This window comes from Strongylocentrotus purpuratus, unplaced genomic scaffold (assembly GCF_000002235.5).
Source record: "Strongylocentrotus purpuratus isolate Spur 01 unplaced genomic scaffold, Spur_5.0 spur5_scaffold_7, whole genome shotgun sequence".
NCBI lineage: Eukaryota > Metazoa > Echinodermata > Echinoidea > Camarodonta > Strongylocentrotidae > Strongylocentrotus > Strongylocentrotus purpuratus.
Genome location: NW_022145613.1, coordinates 10584185 through 10599904, shown reverse-complemented (window position 1 = coordinate 10599904; position 15720 = coordinate 10584185). Strand labels below are relative to the sequence as shown.

Here is a 15720-nt window from a genome sequence, read left to right as displayed (position 1 = left end):
TAATTTCATTTTAGAAATAACCTCTTTTTCTCTAAAAAAAAAAAACAATTTCTCTCTTGAGCTGTTGAATATGAGAGCAGAAATCAGCGCAGCGAGCGTGAACATATACACACATGTACACACAATTAACACCCATCGACAAAACAATTTCAGTACATTATCAAACTATCAGTACAGTACGTACGTGTAAAGGTTTAAAATACAGTCCAGGCTTTCCGCGAGCGGTTTCATTGGAATTATCGAAAAAATTCCCCTCGCTAGCGTGTAAATAAAAAATACGCAGGCCGGACATACGGGTATCCAGATTTTTCGCTTAACTGGATATACGGTTATCTACTAGCGTTACTGTTAGTGTCCACTAAGGCCAATTAATGACTATAAAAAACATATGCTCTTCCTGGCTATTTGGAAATGTGTCAGTTTGCAACAGAAATGGAGAACGCGCATTTTGTTGGAAATCATGTGATATCACGAACATTTATAACTCACTTAATTGTATGGAATTGAAAATAAGTCATGGTTTAATTTTATTAAGATTGGCTGCAAAAGGGACATAGTATCTTTAACGGGACCTTATAACGTTAGCGCCCCCAACCCCCCCCCCCCCCACCAGTACGCCAGTGCTCCTAGAACAAGTGTATAAATGTTTCTATCTTTTTGCTTACAAAATGAGCACAGTTATCTACAACAAAGCCGAATCTGAATAAATTTTCTCTAGTATATACAGTATTGCTCCATGAAGCAGTGCATAATGAATTTCTCTTAGTCTGTTAACAAGAGTAACTTTCCTAGGCCTACTAAATATCTCCCTACATACCTTATTTTAACAATCTGAAAATTCGCGTCCATCATGAATCTTCAAGACAAATAAATTTTGTAACTTCTCTATAAAATATTCATAAACCTTCCTCGATAATACATCTCTGAGGAGCTTAACAGTACTGTTAAACTGCATTAAAATATCATACTCTTTTACATCCACGAAACTCCAGTTATCCTTTTTTCCGCTTCTCAAAATAGCTTCCCCAATATTCCATACATCAACAATTTTGTATCCTTTTAACCCCAAATTTTGAAAATGAGATATTGCCCGCATGCCATTTTCATCGAAAATATCTTGAATTAAAATTATATTGCGTGTAAACACACACATAGACACACCACCCGACCACCCGACCACACTTCCAAACTTATAAAAAAAAAATTATATGGAAGGGGATTCCTAATAAAACCAGCCATTATTTACACCTTTTAAAAAGCATACTCCTGAAATCATGAAAATGTTTGTATTGTAGGCTGTCCTTATGGAGCGCAGGATATATATATATATATTTAAATCCTTTCAATAAATTTGGTATAAATAGCCCCTCCCCCTATGAGACGAAACTGTGTATGGGATCGGTATTCCAATGCTATTAGACCCTATAAAGGCGTACTGCGGAGTAGTTTTATGTTTTTTTTCCACGTTATGGAATGAACAGAAGGTGGGCTTTATTTCCTCCCTTTTGTTCTTTCTTCCTCTATTCCATTCTTTCTTTCTTTTTTTTCTCTTGTCCTTTTATTTTCTGGTCGCGGAACGGCTAGGCTGTGTGTGGAAGTGTTACCAAAGCAGAAGAAAATCGGATTTGGATTTGGACAACTTCTACAAAAGCCGTGATAATTTGAATCTTGTCATGAATTATGACGGGAGATATATGAACAAGAGAAAAGTAAATTTGATGTAGATAACGTTGCCGTGTCTGATTTATTACGATCTTTCAATCATTCATTAGTAAACTTTAGGAGGGAGAGAAAAACAATGACAGCCATACGTTTGCGAGTGTCTTGCTATAAAAAAAATTATTAAAAAAAATTGACGAAATTTGTTCGGGAGGAAGTGCTCGCTTTTCAAAACCGTGGTCACAACCAATGGGCTTAGACATAAGCTAATCCTACCTCATTGTCATATCCTTTTAAAAGCTTTAACTATATTTCTTTGTTTATTATTTTATGTTTTCAGAGAATTTACTACTACTATGGTGACCCAGAAAGATCGGCGGCTCCAGTTTTCACCGTGGAAAATGGCCGTTCTGTGCCTGGCAACCGTCACAACGAACGCTCAACAAATTATGATGACTGGGAGGAACCTACATACCATGACAATTTTGCATTTAATAGGAACATTATGCAAAATGAACGACGACGATCTGAAATTGGGCCAAAAAAGAACAAACCAACGGGAAAATGGGCTCTTATATGGAAACAAGTGGTCAGCGTGATGTGCTTCCAGGCCCACCGGGTACAACCGCGATAGGACAAGACGCGACGGACGTTGGACCTCGTAGGCAACATTCGACTTTCCCGGTGATGAAATACATGGAGGGGAAAGAACAAACAGACCTCGAAAAATGGCGATTGTTGCAGTTATTGTTCTTATTATCCTTTTCATGTTAATAATATTTGGTGCTGGTCTCTATGCCATCCTCTTCTTCTTGGGTGAGTAACTCTGTCGTGTTTTTTCTCTCTCGATATTACATGACATGTTCGTTAAGTCTTCCAAGGACAATTTCTATAGAGTACCGAAGCTGTAACATCAGAATTTCTCGAATTTCTCTAGAATTTTCCGAAAGAGCATAACAAATAATGTCCAAATGTCACTTTATGAGCCAGAGCAGTATCACTGAGCTCCTATAGGAAATCTATTCATTTAGATGGTCATATCTCAGCCAAACATTTACAACTGGCTTTCGACATTTGGACATTATTTGTTATCTGTTATGCTCTTTCGGAAAATGAAGAAAAATCTGAGAAACTCTAAAAATAGATTTTTGATGACGTCACACTTCAGCACTTTATACTCTTTGCGCTACCTTTAGAACCCATGGTGTGACTGTCTCACCTAATGTGTAATCTAATTAAGTATTGTTCGCACATATATATTAACAAAATTATAATTAAAAGTTAAAATATCACGCCAAACACAGCCTTATTACTATAACTACTACTACTGCTACTACTACTACTACTACTACTACTACTACTACTACTACTACTACTATTAGTATTACTTCTACTACTACTACTACTACTACTACTACTACTACTACTACTTCTACTGCTACTGCTACTACTAGCTGACACCATCAGGTGCGGATACACGGGGGCACCGACGGACCCCCCCCCCCCCCTCCCCTCTAAAAGAAAAGAAAAGGAAAGGAAAGAAAGAAGGGCTAAAAGCACGAGTTAGATCACTTATCCGTATATAGGCCAAAGCCCCGCAGTTCAGCTAGCCATGCTTTGAGATTTGGGTCGTTTTCATGTCAGAACTAGCCATAATTCGTGTTTTAGGCCTATATGATTAGAACAAAAATGTCGATAATCGCTCTACACTAGGGCGCCCCTCTTTTTTGAAAAAGTGTGTTAAAGAGAAATACAAAGAAAACAACCAAGGACAAAAATACGTGATGCAGCAAAGAAACGCGAAAAATAGCAAATGCGAGAAGTAAAAACACGGAGGCATCGTCAAGCATGTCGGCAATTTATAGATTTATAAAATCAGTTCTGTAAAAGCGATCGTAACAGCCTAATTTGTTCAGAAAATTGCACACTTGTATCACCAGAATCTGGGTGAAACATTCCATTTAGTTTAAGCAGAGGGCCAAAGTAAAATTCGATTTTTCTTTAGCTTCTCAGGAGGGCTTACCCACCCTCAGTCCCCCCCCCCCCCTGTCCACGCAAGCACGCGCCGATAATTTTTTTTTTCTCACGAATTGGGCCCCCTCCCCTCGCCGCCGGCTGGATCCGCTCCTGAACACCACCACCACCACCACCACTATTTCTACTATTAATTATTATACCACTACTACTAGTACTACTACTACTACTATTACTACTACTAATACTACTACTTCTACTACTACTACTACTACTACTACTACTACTACTACTACTACTTCTACACTTCTACTACTCAGGCGCGGATCCAGGATTTCTTAGGGGAGGGGGCCCAAATTTTTTTTTTTTGCTCCCGAAAATTTGAAAATCGCGCCGGCCGAAAAGTCGCTCAGTGGGGGGGGGGGGGGTACAGAGCACAATTTTTTTTTTTTTTTTTTTTTTTTTTTTTTTTTTTTTTTTTTTGCTCCCGGAAATTTGAAAAACGCGCCGGCCAAAAATTCGCTCAGCGGGGGGGGGGGGGGGGGGGGGGGGGGGGGGGGGGGGGGGGGGGGGGGGGGGGGGGGGGGGGGGGGGGGGGGGGGGGGGGGGGGGGGGGGGGGGGGGGGGTGGGGGGGGGGGGGGGGGGGGGGGGGGGGTGACAGCACTTTTTTTTTTTTGATCCTCAAAAATTTCAATTTGCACCCCCCCCCCCCCCTTGAGCGTCAGGGGGGGGGGCCCAACCCCCAAAATCGTAAAAATCACGTGATTTTACATGATTTTTTTCTCAAGGGGGGGGGGCCGGGCCCCCCGGGCCCCCCCCCCCCCCCCTGGATCCGCCACTGCTACTACTACTACTTCTTCTTCTGCTCTAGTACTACTATCAACCGTTTACAGTGGGAAAAAATACTTTACACGATGGATGTATTTATCCTATAGACAACATTGTAATTATGCAAATTGAAGCGTACATTATTTATTATAGTCAATATGGGATATGTTAAGAATGTATGCGTGCTTTGGGTGAGCTATATTAACTGAATCCTGCTTTGTCACTATATTGACAGGGTTAATACAACAGGAGATGATTTATAAAGTTGGGAAGAATAGTATCGACCGATGAGGTCTCGAGTACTTACACGTAATCAAGGCACTCTTTTCTGTTTTGGGTGGGATACCGTAGCTTGCATGGCATTTCTCTTTGGCATATGAATAGTTTAGCATGGATTGAGAGGGGTTGTAATCCAGCTAACAATGGAAGTTACAACCTGATTCAGCCGCGGCCGAGGACACAGGTTCGAAACTTTCCGATGGTGACGTTAAGGTTTAAATAATAATATATGATTAATACGTCTGTAAAAGCCCAATTACACACAGAGGGGTAGGATATGCTGGGGAGAGGAGAGAGATAGAGAGAGAGAGAGAGAGAGAGGGCGAGAGAGAGAGAGAGCGAGAGAAAGAGAGAGAGAGAGAGAGCGAGAAAGAAAGAGAAAGAGAGATAGGAGTGAGAGAGGATGATAGAGCATGGACCTACTACGAAGTAGGTACATGGAGAGAGAGGGGATGGTGGGGATAGACAGAGAGAGAGAGAGAGAGAAAAGGGTGAGATATATATGAACAGTGAATTGCGTCTACGTCGGACACAGCATGGTAGCGATGGAAACAGTGGTTTGCTGTATTATTGATTGTTTTTATATCGAACACGATCTCAGAGACTTTCGAGAAATTTCAGGCCATTTTCAATACCCTGTTGTTATGCCTTTAGAAAGACATTTTCAAATTGTTATATGGCATTTTATAGCTTTAGCACATTTCACGCAAAAGGACATTGAAGCCTCGAGTTGATATATCGACAGTCATTATAGGCACTCAGGTTTTTGCCTTAATTCAGTAAACGGATTTTGGCACTACAATCATGATCATGGTGTAATTTGATGAAATGCAGATCATGTTAGTGTTTAATAACCTTGAATTGTGACTTGATGAAATTTAAATCACCTTAATGTTTTAATTTTTAAGTCACAAATGTTAAAACACATGCATGCATTCTAGTTCTAATGTCAACTTTTGTTTTGATTTTTGTTTATGAAGGTCCATTCGCTGCAACCTCACCATCGGCAACGACAGGTAGTATTATGCATAATTTCCATTTTTTATATATATATATATATATATATATATATATATAGGAGTTGGAAGGTTACACTTTATTGTACGAGTTATACAGACTGTTTCGCCAGAAGGCTCATCAGTAACTAAATACATAATACAATCATGGCGAAGTTAAAAACACTCATGTGCAGTCAGGCAAGAATACAAAAGAGACACAAATAATACCCAAGTAAGCGAACGCAATAATACAATAGTGGAATTATGGGAAAAGTACCACATCATCACTGCTGAGAAATCCACCCTCCTTAACTCTAGAACTGACTCATTTCCACTGTAAACATAAGAGAAAGTTTCTACTCTCTGAATATGGTTAAACCCCTCCCCCCCCCCCCCCCCTGTACCACCATGACCTTTCCCCTTACCCTTAAACCACTTAATTCCACTATTGTACATTATTGTGTATTATTGCGTTCGCCCTTACTTGGGTATTATTTGTGTCTCTTTTGAGTGTTTTTAACTTCGCCATGATTGTATTATGTATTTAGTTACTGATGAGCCTTCTGGCGAAACAGTCTGTATAACTCGTACCAATAAAGTGTACACCTTCCACTCCTATATCTACATTTGCTCCTACAGTTGAGCACTGTCAGAAATTGCAGTTTCACTAACTTGCTTATATATATATATATATATTATATATATATATATAATATAACTTGGAGATAAGTTAATAGTTAAATACGTGAGTTTAAACCGAATTCACTGACGTAATGTATATGTGTATGTATGTAACACTTGACAAAACCATAAGGGCGGAAATACTTCCTGTCATGTATGTATGTATGAGTAGGTATATACGCATATATATAATTTTAACATATTTTTGTTCTTTTGATGAAACGTAGTTCAAAGAACTGTGATAAGTGTGCTGTCAACTAATCTAATGTCAGTCTTTACAGCACGTCTCAGCAAAGTTTACATTTTTAAAAGTCTCACCAAATAAACATTCACACTGTTTTTCAGGAATAATCGTACCTGTGGATAGCTTAAGTTTCTTGTATTATAGCCACCATCATGCCTTTTGTTAAAGGGTGCAAAATGCAAAATTGACAGGAATCCGAATTTGTCTGGCTGATATCAACACAGTTGAGAGCCGTGGAAAGGTTTACGAATTTCCATGTTCTATTATAATTAATGAAAGACAATTTGCGAAAGAATGGAATTTGTTCTCTGTGTGTCAGATTTAGCACACCAACATTTTATGCCTGTGTGAAAAATTATTTTTATGTGAAGTGTTTTGAACTATTAGTTTTTTGAGAGGCTTTGAATTTAAGAAGAAGAAGAAGAAGAAGAAGAAGAAAGAAGAAGAAGAAGAAATGGGCTGGTCAGATTTTGTGCGGGTCATTGAGAAGAGACCATTACCAGTCAATATTTTTAAATGTGTATGAGAATTTCAAATTATAAGCTTTTTTAGACGGCTGCTTGTGAAATATGTTCAGTGTAGTTTTTTTTCCTCTAACAGGGCCCAGTCTTACATAGAGTCGTGATTGATTTGGATCAATCGTAAGTCCTCCATTCAATCGCAAGTTTGCAGTCCCCTGTCTCTTATGTACATAGTTGTGATTGATATCAATCGCATTAAGCTGTGATTGATAACAACTCTTTATAAGACGGGGCCCTGGTTTGGAACATCTCATTCAAACCCACACCCTTCATGGATTTGTTAAGTATAACGGAAGGTTGTTTTGCCCATTATTCCTCTTGTGCGTATAACAATTTTCATGTGGAGCTTTTCTTATGATTCTTTCATGTTAATACTAATCGTGTCATTTCTTGACTTTGAAAATGTAACATTCGTATTCTGTTTTTGTATTTTAATCAGTCTGCTAAGTACATCTGGAATAGACCATGATTATGTAAAGAAATAAAGAAAACATTCCAAAATTCAAAATCCAATAAAAATGCTTACAGTAATATATACATAACATTATGAACCAGACACAATTAACGATTCATGTTATTCTCTCGCAGTCCAACCTAATGTACCTGTCACTCCTAGACCAGTAATGGCTGTTGTTGGTGAGTATGACTTTACTTATCACTATTCGTTTTCCGTATGAAAGAAAATTTGTGCAGAATGAAAGATATTAACTCTTATCCTGCACAGGGCTAATCCCTATTGTGCCAGGCCATAAATCCCCCCGAGTGCACAGTACAATGGGCATGAACAGTAACTGCTATTACAGTCATCTGCGTGCAATCATGCAAGAAGCAGAGGAACAATAGCTTGCTAGCGTGCACAAGTCGCTATAACAATAGCGTGCATGCAGCCTCATGGCAGGCTATGAGTTAAACGGAGACTGACGATTTTTTTCAAATAAATGAGATTATCACAATAAGTAGAACGGAATATCAAACGCATGTACACAGAGAGAAAGAAGAGAGAGAGAGTGAGAGAGAGAGGGGGGGGGGGGGTAAGAGAGGAACATATATATACAGAGGAAATGTTTGTGTGTGTGCGTGTGTGTGTGTATGTGTGTGTGTGTGTGTGAGAGAGAGAGAGAGAGAGATTCTTTCGGGCTTCTAACATACATTGTACGCTAAAAATCGTGAACCAGTGAAAAATTTGAGAGCTTTAACCATTCCTCTATCTTTTTGCAGTTGGAGTAGAGCTGGACGCAACAGTGAAGTTATCGAATCGAGCCTTTGTTCCTGCCTACAACAACGACTTATCGCCTCAATACCAAGAGCTTTCTCAACCTTCACAAACACGGTTAGTATATCCGACGCAGGTTCATCCTTTTTTCATTTGTGTGTGTTTGTGTATATGCTCTGGATGGGACAAAGGGTTTTTCTCCATAATAATAATAATAATAATAATAATAATAATAATAATAAAAACGTGACTTATAAAGCGCTTACCACCGAAGCCTCTAAGCGCTATAACAAACAAAATAGACTGATAAACAATTACATATTAAACAAAACAAAAAAGTGCAAATAAACCTAAAAATTACAATACATATGAAATCCTCATCAATGTGAACAGAGTAAGTTAATCATCAAAGCAATTTTGAATAAATGTGTCTCAAGACAAGTTTTGAATTGGTTAACAATCGGTTTGACCTGACAGTGGTCCGATTTGCATTTGTTTTTGCTTGTTTGTTTGTTAAAATTCCCCCTCTTAACCCCCTCCCCAGCTATAATAAGAGGAGATTGGTTTTTACTATTCTTCAACTTAAATAATAAATCTCAAACAAAAGTTTGAAAAAACTTAGTTTTTATGTAGTTTGATGTGATTTTGCCAAACATCTTCGAATAAACAATTAGTTCAGTTGAACATCATTCATAGTGATGGCGGCGTAATGTTAACGGCACCCCTCTTATTCGAAGTGAGAGAGAGGGGGGGGGGTGCCAAGGGTTCGGGCTTTAAATTCCACGCACTCACGAGGGACTTGGTCTGAAAAGGGTCTGAAAATCAGACTATTACTAAGGTAATTGTAATCACTTACGTTGATTCGACAACTAATGGTCGTTTTTTCCACTAAAAGCCATTTTCAACCCTTTCGTTTTGAGGGAAGTTCTAAATTAGTATGAACTTTCAAATGCCGTTGGAATTTAACCTTTGCATTTTGTTGGACATAGTACCTTTGAATGTCAAATAGCAGGAGCAACAAACCATCTAAATATTGATATATAGTTACGCACTAACATGTAGTTTTTCAATACTTGTTTCTCTCGACCCCCCCCCCCCCTCTCTCTTTCTTTGTATCTCTTTTCTCATCTCTCTAACTTTTTTTTTTTTTAATCATTGGTATAGATGGATGCAGTGTTTTTAAACAGCGATTTAAGTGACATCTACAATGGTACAGTTGTCAACGGATTCACGTAAGTCAGAAGTTATTATGCACTGATTATAATATAACAAATTATGAATTTGGGGCAATTGTTCCATGCTGTATCCTAGATAGTGATTACTTTCAATGCCCCCCCCCCCCCCCATCATGAACATGATTCATGTGTAGATTTATTTTCTAATTTGGCCCACCGCTCTTCTGTTAGCAAAGAAGGATGGAAAATGACAACGTTGTTGGATTGGATAATACACTACAAAGCAAGAGAGAGAGAGAGAGAGAGAGAGATTAGTATTTTTATGGTTTAGTCTCTTTTATTTCACATGAAAAATATAATACATAGCGTATTTAAAAAATTGACATTCGTGAACAATAAAGACATCTATACACAGCATAAGTTTGTATGGCATTTACACTAAATAATTTCGAAATTACATGTGAAAAAGGAACTTAATAAAAAGCATATAGCTTGTAGAATTTAAGTTCCTCAAAATAATTTTGACACATTGTCATTCATAGTAAGGTAGAAGTATAATAATTAAAAGCAAAGTATACAGACAAAAACAATGAAGTGATATGGATGATGGATGTAAGAAAGAAGAGAAATGTGAACTTAGGAAGAGAAGGTACAGAATGGGGGTCAGAAGAAGAATGAGAAGAGAGAAAAGGAAGTTTTTAGAATAAAGTGTTCAAGGTCGGGAGTTACAGCCGGGGGAAAAAAAAACTATTTTTTTCCCGACTGTGACTTCCGAACTTGAACATAACTAATTATAGATGTGCATTACACGTACAAATTCAATAGTTACAATTTGATATGTTTTTTTAAGCTGCCACAGTTTTTAAGCTGTTTGGGATTGAAGGGGAAAAGATTGAATGATAAAAATGGGGATAGAACAACAAAATACAGGCGTGCTAACTAGTTCCAGCTGGTGGATTTCATCACTGGGCAAATTTTGAAGAGCAGAACATTTATACAAATGTCTGATTTGATATTTTCACAGTCAGGGAAGTGTCATCGTGAACTTCACCATCAACCTGATACGAGCGCCGACAGCGCCGACAGTCACGGGTTCGACGACGCTATCATCGGGTGTCGGGAGCATCGATGACCAGATCAACTCGGTCAGAGGACAGGTCGAAGTCTCCGTTAAGGAGATCATTCAGATTGCCGACGACAATGGCGACCTCACCACACTCGGGGTCGATTCGACGACGCTTTCGGTGACAGATGGTAAGGAGCTCATGTTTTTCTTATTCTTTTTTAATGACCCATGTATTTCGAGCATGTGCATGCTTGCATGGTCTACTCTGTTATGTTGAATGAATCCAATACTGGAGAATGTACACTTCTTAGGGTACACACGTAGGAAAACAATTATGGTACACACGTATGTAGTTCAGGATTTATATAAGATACTGTCTGTATGTTAGCTGATGTTTGCAATACAAAGTTTCTTTTTTGTTGGTTATGTTTATAAAAACACGTAATACAATATATGCTAAACTGACGACTTTTTATGTTTACGGTGATAATGGGAAAAATGTACAAGAAAGAGAAAGAGAGATGAGAAAGAGAGAATGAGAAAAATAAGAAGAAAGAGGACGTCGATGACGGGGAGGTGGAGGTGAAAGATGATGAGAAGGACGAGGAGAAGGACGAGGAGAATAACGAGGATGAAGAGGAAGAGGTTTAGGAGGAGGAGGGGGGAAGGAGATGATGATGCTGATGAAGATGATGATGAAGAAAAGAAGAAAAGAAGAAGAAGAAGAAGAAGAAGAAGAAGAAGAAGAAGAAGAAGAAGAAGAAGACCTCGGTCATGAATTCATGTTGCTGTTATGCATTCCCTATAATTATAATAACTGTGTATTTTATTTCTATCAACAGTTTCTGTTGATGTCGAAACAATAACAGTCACTGAAACACCCGCAACAACAATTGCTCCTTCCACAAGAACTCCAGGTTTGTGATAGATGTTAATTAGACACTAATACCTCTATTCGTCTCTCTTCCTCGCATTTTCGCACATCGTTTTGGTGGATTAACTTACTGAAACAAAACATGGATCTAGCTCGTGGTTTGCGACAAGACAATGTTCAATAATACCTTTTCCGTAATAAATAAACTTTGCTGAGAGGTTTGAGAGAGGCTAGCTGCATGTCGGTAAAAGTGCTTCGTAAAAGAGTGGAGCCGCACATATCACGCAACCCGCCTCCGTGATCTATACATATTCCTACTTGCGGGAATTTAGTGTAGTCCTAGTTCAGGCGAAGAAGAACCTGGGTTCAATTTCCGACTGAGACCTTAATTTTTGGAGACCTTTTTGAAGTTATGTCACAATAAGGAAGACAGCACAAGGAGAAATTTAGGTACGCTAAGAAAGTTCATCCAACTTGTCTAACATTTCTTCTGCATCCATGGGTGTCGATACTTACGTAATACCTATTCATCAGGGGGGGGGGGGGATGAATGAATAGATCATCCCCCCTGATGAATAGGTATCAGTTACGGATCGACACCCATGTCTGCATCCCTTCCATCGCCCGTAATGTTTTTTCCTCCAAGTGTTGGGTCGTCCTGCAGTATGTAACCTATAGGCTCGTATTTAACATATAGGCTCGTATTTAATGAGTTCATACACTCAAAATCAATATATAATATATGCTGTATATAACTTATAGCATATTCTGGGAAATCAGATAGAATAACTGACATTTACCGAAGGCAGAGACCCTACTGACCCTGGCTTTAACCTGACAATATTTTACAAGCAAAATGAACACAAGTACAGCTTAATCTGCCACTAAGACATAGGCTGGAGCTATATAGCTCGAGGTACATCGTCGGCTGCCAGCGAGAAGGCCGTTATACTACTGTAAGGTTTTAATTTTACTGATCCAAGTGGTTACTTGTTTATTTTACACTGTACATTTAGCTTTCCACTCCGATATGCTTCAGCGCACTCCTGACCTACATTCATTCTCTCATGTCTGCTAGCTCTTGGCTTCTTGTTCTGTCCCTATTCATTCATCCTCATGCACATTACCTGCTATAGCACCACACACACACACTCTTCCTATCTCTTAGCTATTCAACCCAGCACACATGGCACTCTACCTTTACAAGCTTTTCTATTGGTTACCTACTTATTGTCCAATCTTGTGATTGGTGATTATTGTTTCATGGACTGCATGTCAGCCATCTTGGCAGCCATTGTGTGGTTGTAATAAAATCTAACAGTGCAGCTCAAGTCCCCAAACATGTAAGACCACTTTTGTTTTGTGTGGGTCCTTACACTACCATTGGCGATACATATGTACTGTCAGTGGCCGTAATAGCATTCTTGCGGGCAGCCACGACATGTAGGCCTATTATTTGGTTGCTTAATAATTTAGTGTCACCCTTCTTCCTTTCGTCGCTTCTGCACATAATTGAGAGTAACACTAGACCCTATATCTTATAATGATATCACTTGAATTAGCATACTATTCTGGAAATTTTTCCTGTCTCTCAGTGGGCGTGGGCCCGAACCCCTTACCCCCCCCCCCCCCCCCCCACTCTGGGAACGGAGGGACCCCACTCATGTTCCAAAAATCTCCGGTGAAGGGGTGCTTTTTCACGTAACAAAGTCCGGCTCGTAATACACAAAAACGGATATAGGATTTCCCGGCCAAATTCGCGTGTTTGTCATTCGAATTCATTTACTTTGCACTTAAGTTAGCGCAGATCGGCTTTGCCATGCCAATTATCATTCAATTTTCCAGTTTTTGTATTTAATTTAGGATTTTGGTCGAAGGGTTTCATAGATCTGTCATTCAATTTAGAAACTACTCAACTAGCATTCAAATTAATATTGAACACATGTCATTCGTATTCGTAACATTTTAACAGTTTTTAAATAATGCAGTTAAAATGCCTGATTTGCCATTGGGGTCTAAGCTGTTATTCCATTCATTTATTTTCAAGACAATGCAGATGGGTGTAGTCAGACATAAAGTAAAGAAGGGGCGAAATCAAGGGATAGGCCTATGGCATTTCTGCACGGACATTTTCATAACCCGGGAAAGGTGGGGGTACCCTCAATCGCCTCTTTTTACTACCCAGCACATCCCTCTGTTTTTCTTAAAGAGTTTCATAGTTTACTTGCCCGCCAGCAGATCGATGGCTAAAAACATGGCTAAATAATGAATCATGTTCAAATTGTTGACTCTCATCCCTACCCCAGTCACAATATTGTACCCTTCTTCCATAATGAAATTTATGATGAAATTATGATAAATTTATGATGAAACATAAGACAAACAACTTCCTTACATGAACATTTACAAATAGAATGAGACCATCAGGTCCGTAGATGCAAGTCGTTTTTTTCTTCTTAACAATCAAACTTAAATGCTGAAGTATAAGTGTATAAATGCAAGTAATTGAAATATGATGAAATACACATGAAAAAACAATCTTGAAAGAAAAAGAATGAGCTATAAAAAGTGTGTAATAAACGAGAAATGTATATTGACCATCAATTTAAGTGTACAAAGTGCTAATTTGAATGCTACAAATGAATTAGAATGCTAGAAGTACACCGTCGCGTTGTCAGAAAAATCGTGTTGCGCCAAATCGAATGACCAAATAGCAAAAGAAGCACATTGTTATTAATTTGAATGAAACATACGTAGATTCTAACGAAGATTCCATATATTTGAAAACTAGGAAAGGGAATAAAAACCCGAGATATACCTGACTGCACTAAAACCGTCGAATTTGAACGCAAGACAAATTAATTTGAATGACAAACTCGCGAATTTGGCCGGGAAATCCTATACTATGCATGGGCCAGGTTCCTCCACTCAGTGTTATTTAGGGTATGCATATGCATGTTCCCTCCTTTTGAAAACACCCCCTAAGTCCGGTATGTATCTACGAGCCGGACTTTGGTGAGTGAAAAGTACCCCTTTACCGGACATTTTGGTAACATGTATGGTATCCCTCCGTTCACGGAGGAGGGGGGGGGGGGGGGGGGGGGGAGGGGAGTATGTGCCGAACGCATATAGGCAGAACCTGGGCCGAACGTAGGCTAACTCCGTTGCTTACGCATAATTATAGTTAGCCATTTAGTTCCATGACTGATTAATTTTCGGGGAGGTTTGCAGACTTAAAACTAAAAAAATATATTCATTGGTTTATAGTTACACTGGTTATGGAATTGAAAAAAGGGTATTTGATTGAAAGAGCAAAACATTTGCAAACATGTGACTATGTAAGTATTTAAAATACGGTATTTTTGGTGAATGCGTAGCCAAAAAAACGGAGAGTAAAATACCGATAACATTTTCTCAATTATAATACCACCCTATACTTCTACTTTCAACCAATCAGAAAAACGGAATACTATAGAAGACGCCAAATTTAGCCTGACTTTCATGCGTATATGTTTAAAAAATAACCGAAGGGCATGCATATTTAATCGGCATGTGTACGTTTGCGTTTGCACGTACGTAAATCGCATTTTGACAAGACTAGTTTACGTATGTTGATATCGATATCGATAACGATCGCAATGTTTTCACAGTCAGGTCGTCTGCTTTATTTGTCCTACTGAGTCAGAGCCCAGAGAAGCCGGAATCTTGAATCTTCTTCCATTTTCTTGCAGCTTTGATTTTGTTTTACTTAGGTTGATTGATAACACTGTCACTCGAAGGGTAAAGTAAAATATGATATTAAGGAATTCATCTTTCGAATAATTGTAACTGTTTTAGTGTAGTAAACTAGTATAAGCTAAGCTTAACTTCATAACGCATGAGGCAGGTGGATCGCGAAGTGTTATCACCGACGCGACGTGATCACAGGCTGGTAGTGGTATAACTCCGGGAAGCTCCAACACCGGCGCCGGTGTTGGAGCTTCCTGGAGTTAGTAGTGGTACTGGTGTGGTAGCGACGGGTGAACTGAATACTGTTTTGCATTTACCCATTTTGAGGTATACGTATACAGTGTGACCCAGAAAAAACGAAACCGAGAATTATCGATGTTTTATACTTAATCACAATTTTGATTACTGAATGACACATACCCTGCCCCCCCCCCCCCACTCAGTGTTGTTTAGGGTAGGCATATGCTCGTTCCCTCTC

At 39.0% G+C, this 15720-nt stretch overlaps 1 protein-coding gene across 7 annotated transcripts in view; it reads left to right on the top strand.

Annotated features, from left to right (window-relative positions):
- LOC105446087 overlaps window positions 1–15720 on the top strand; it is a 104188-nt gene that overhangs the window by 8589 nt on the left and 79879 nt on the right. For all 7 annotated transcript variants that reach the window (XM_030973802.1, XM_030973803.1, XM_030973804.1 and 4 more), the window contains exons 2-8: window positions 2000–2475; window positions 5722–5757; window positions 7774–7821; window positions 8404–8515; window positions 9563–9630; window positions 10598–10827; window positions 11482–11556. In XM_030973802.1, coding sequence (XP_030829662.1) covers window positions 9563–9630; window positions 10598–10827; window positions 11482–11556 — 373 coding nt within the window. In that variant the 5' untranslated portion in view covers window positions 2000–2475; window positions 5722–5757; window positions 7774–7821; window positions 8404–8515. The remainder of the gene's footprint in view (window positions 1–1999; window positions 2476–5721; window positions 5758–7773; window positions 7822–8403; window positions 8516–9562; window positions 9631–10597; window positions 10828–11481; window positions 11557–15720) is intronic.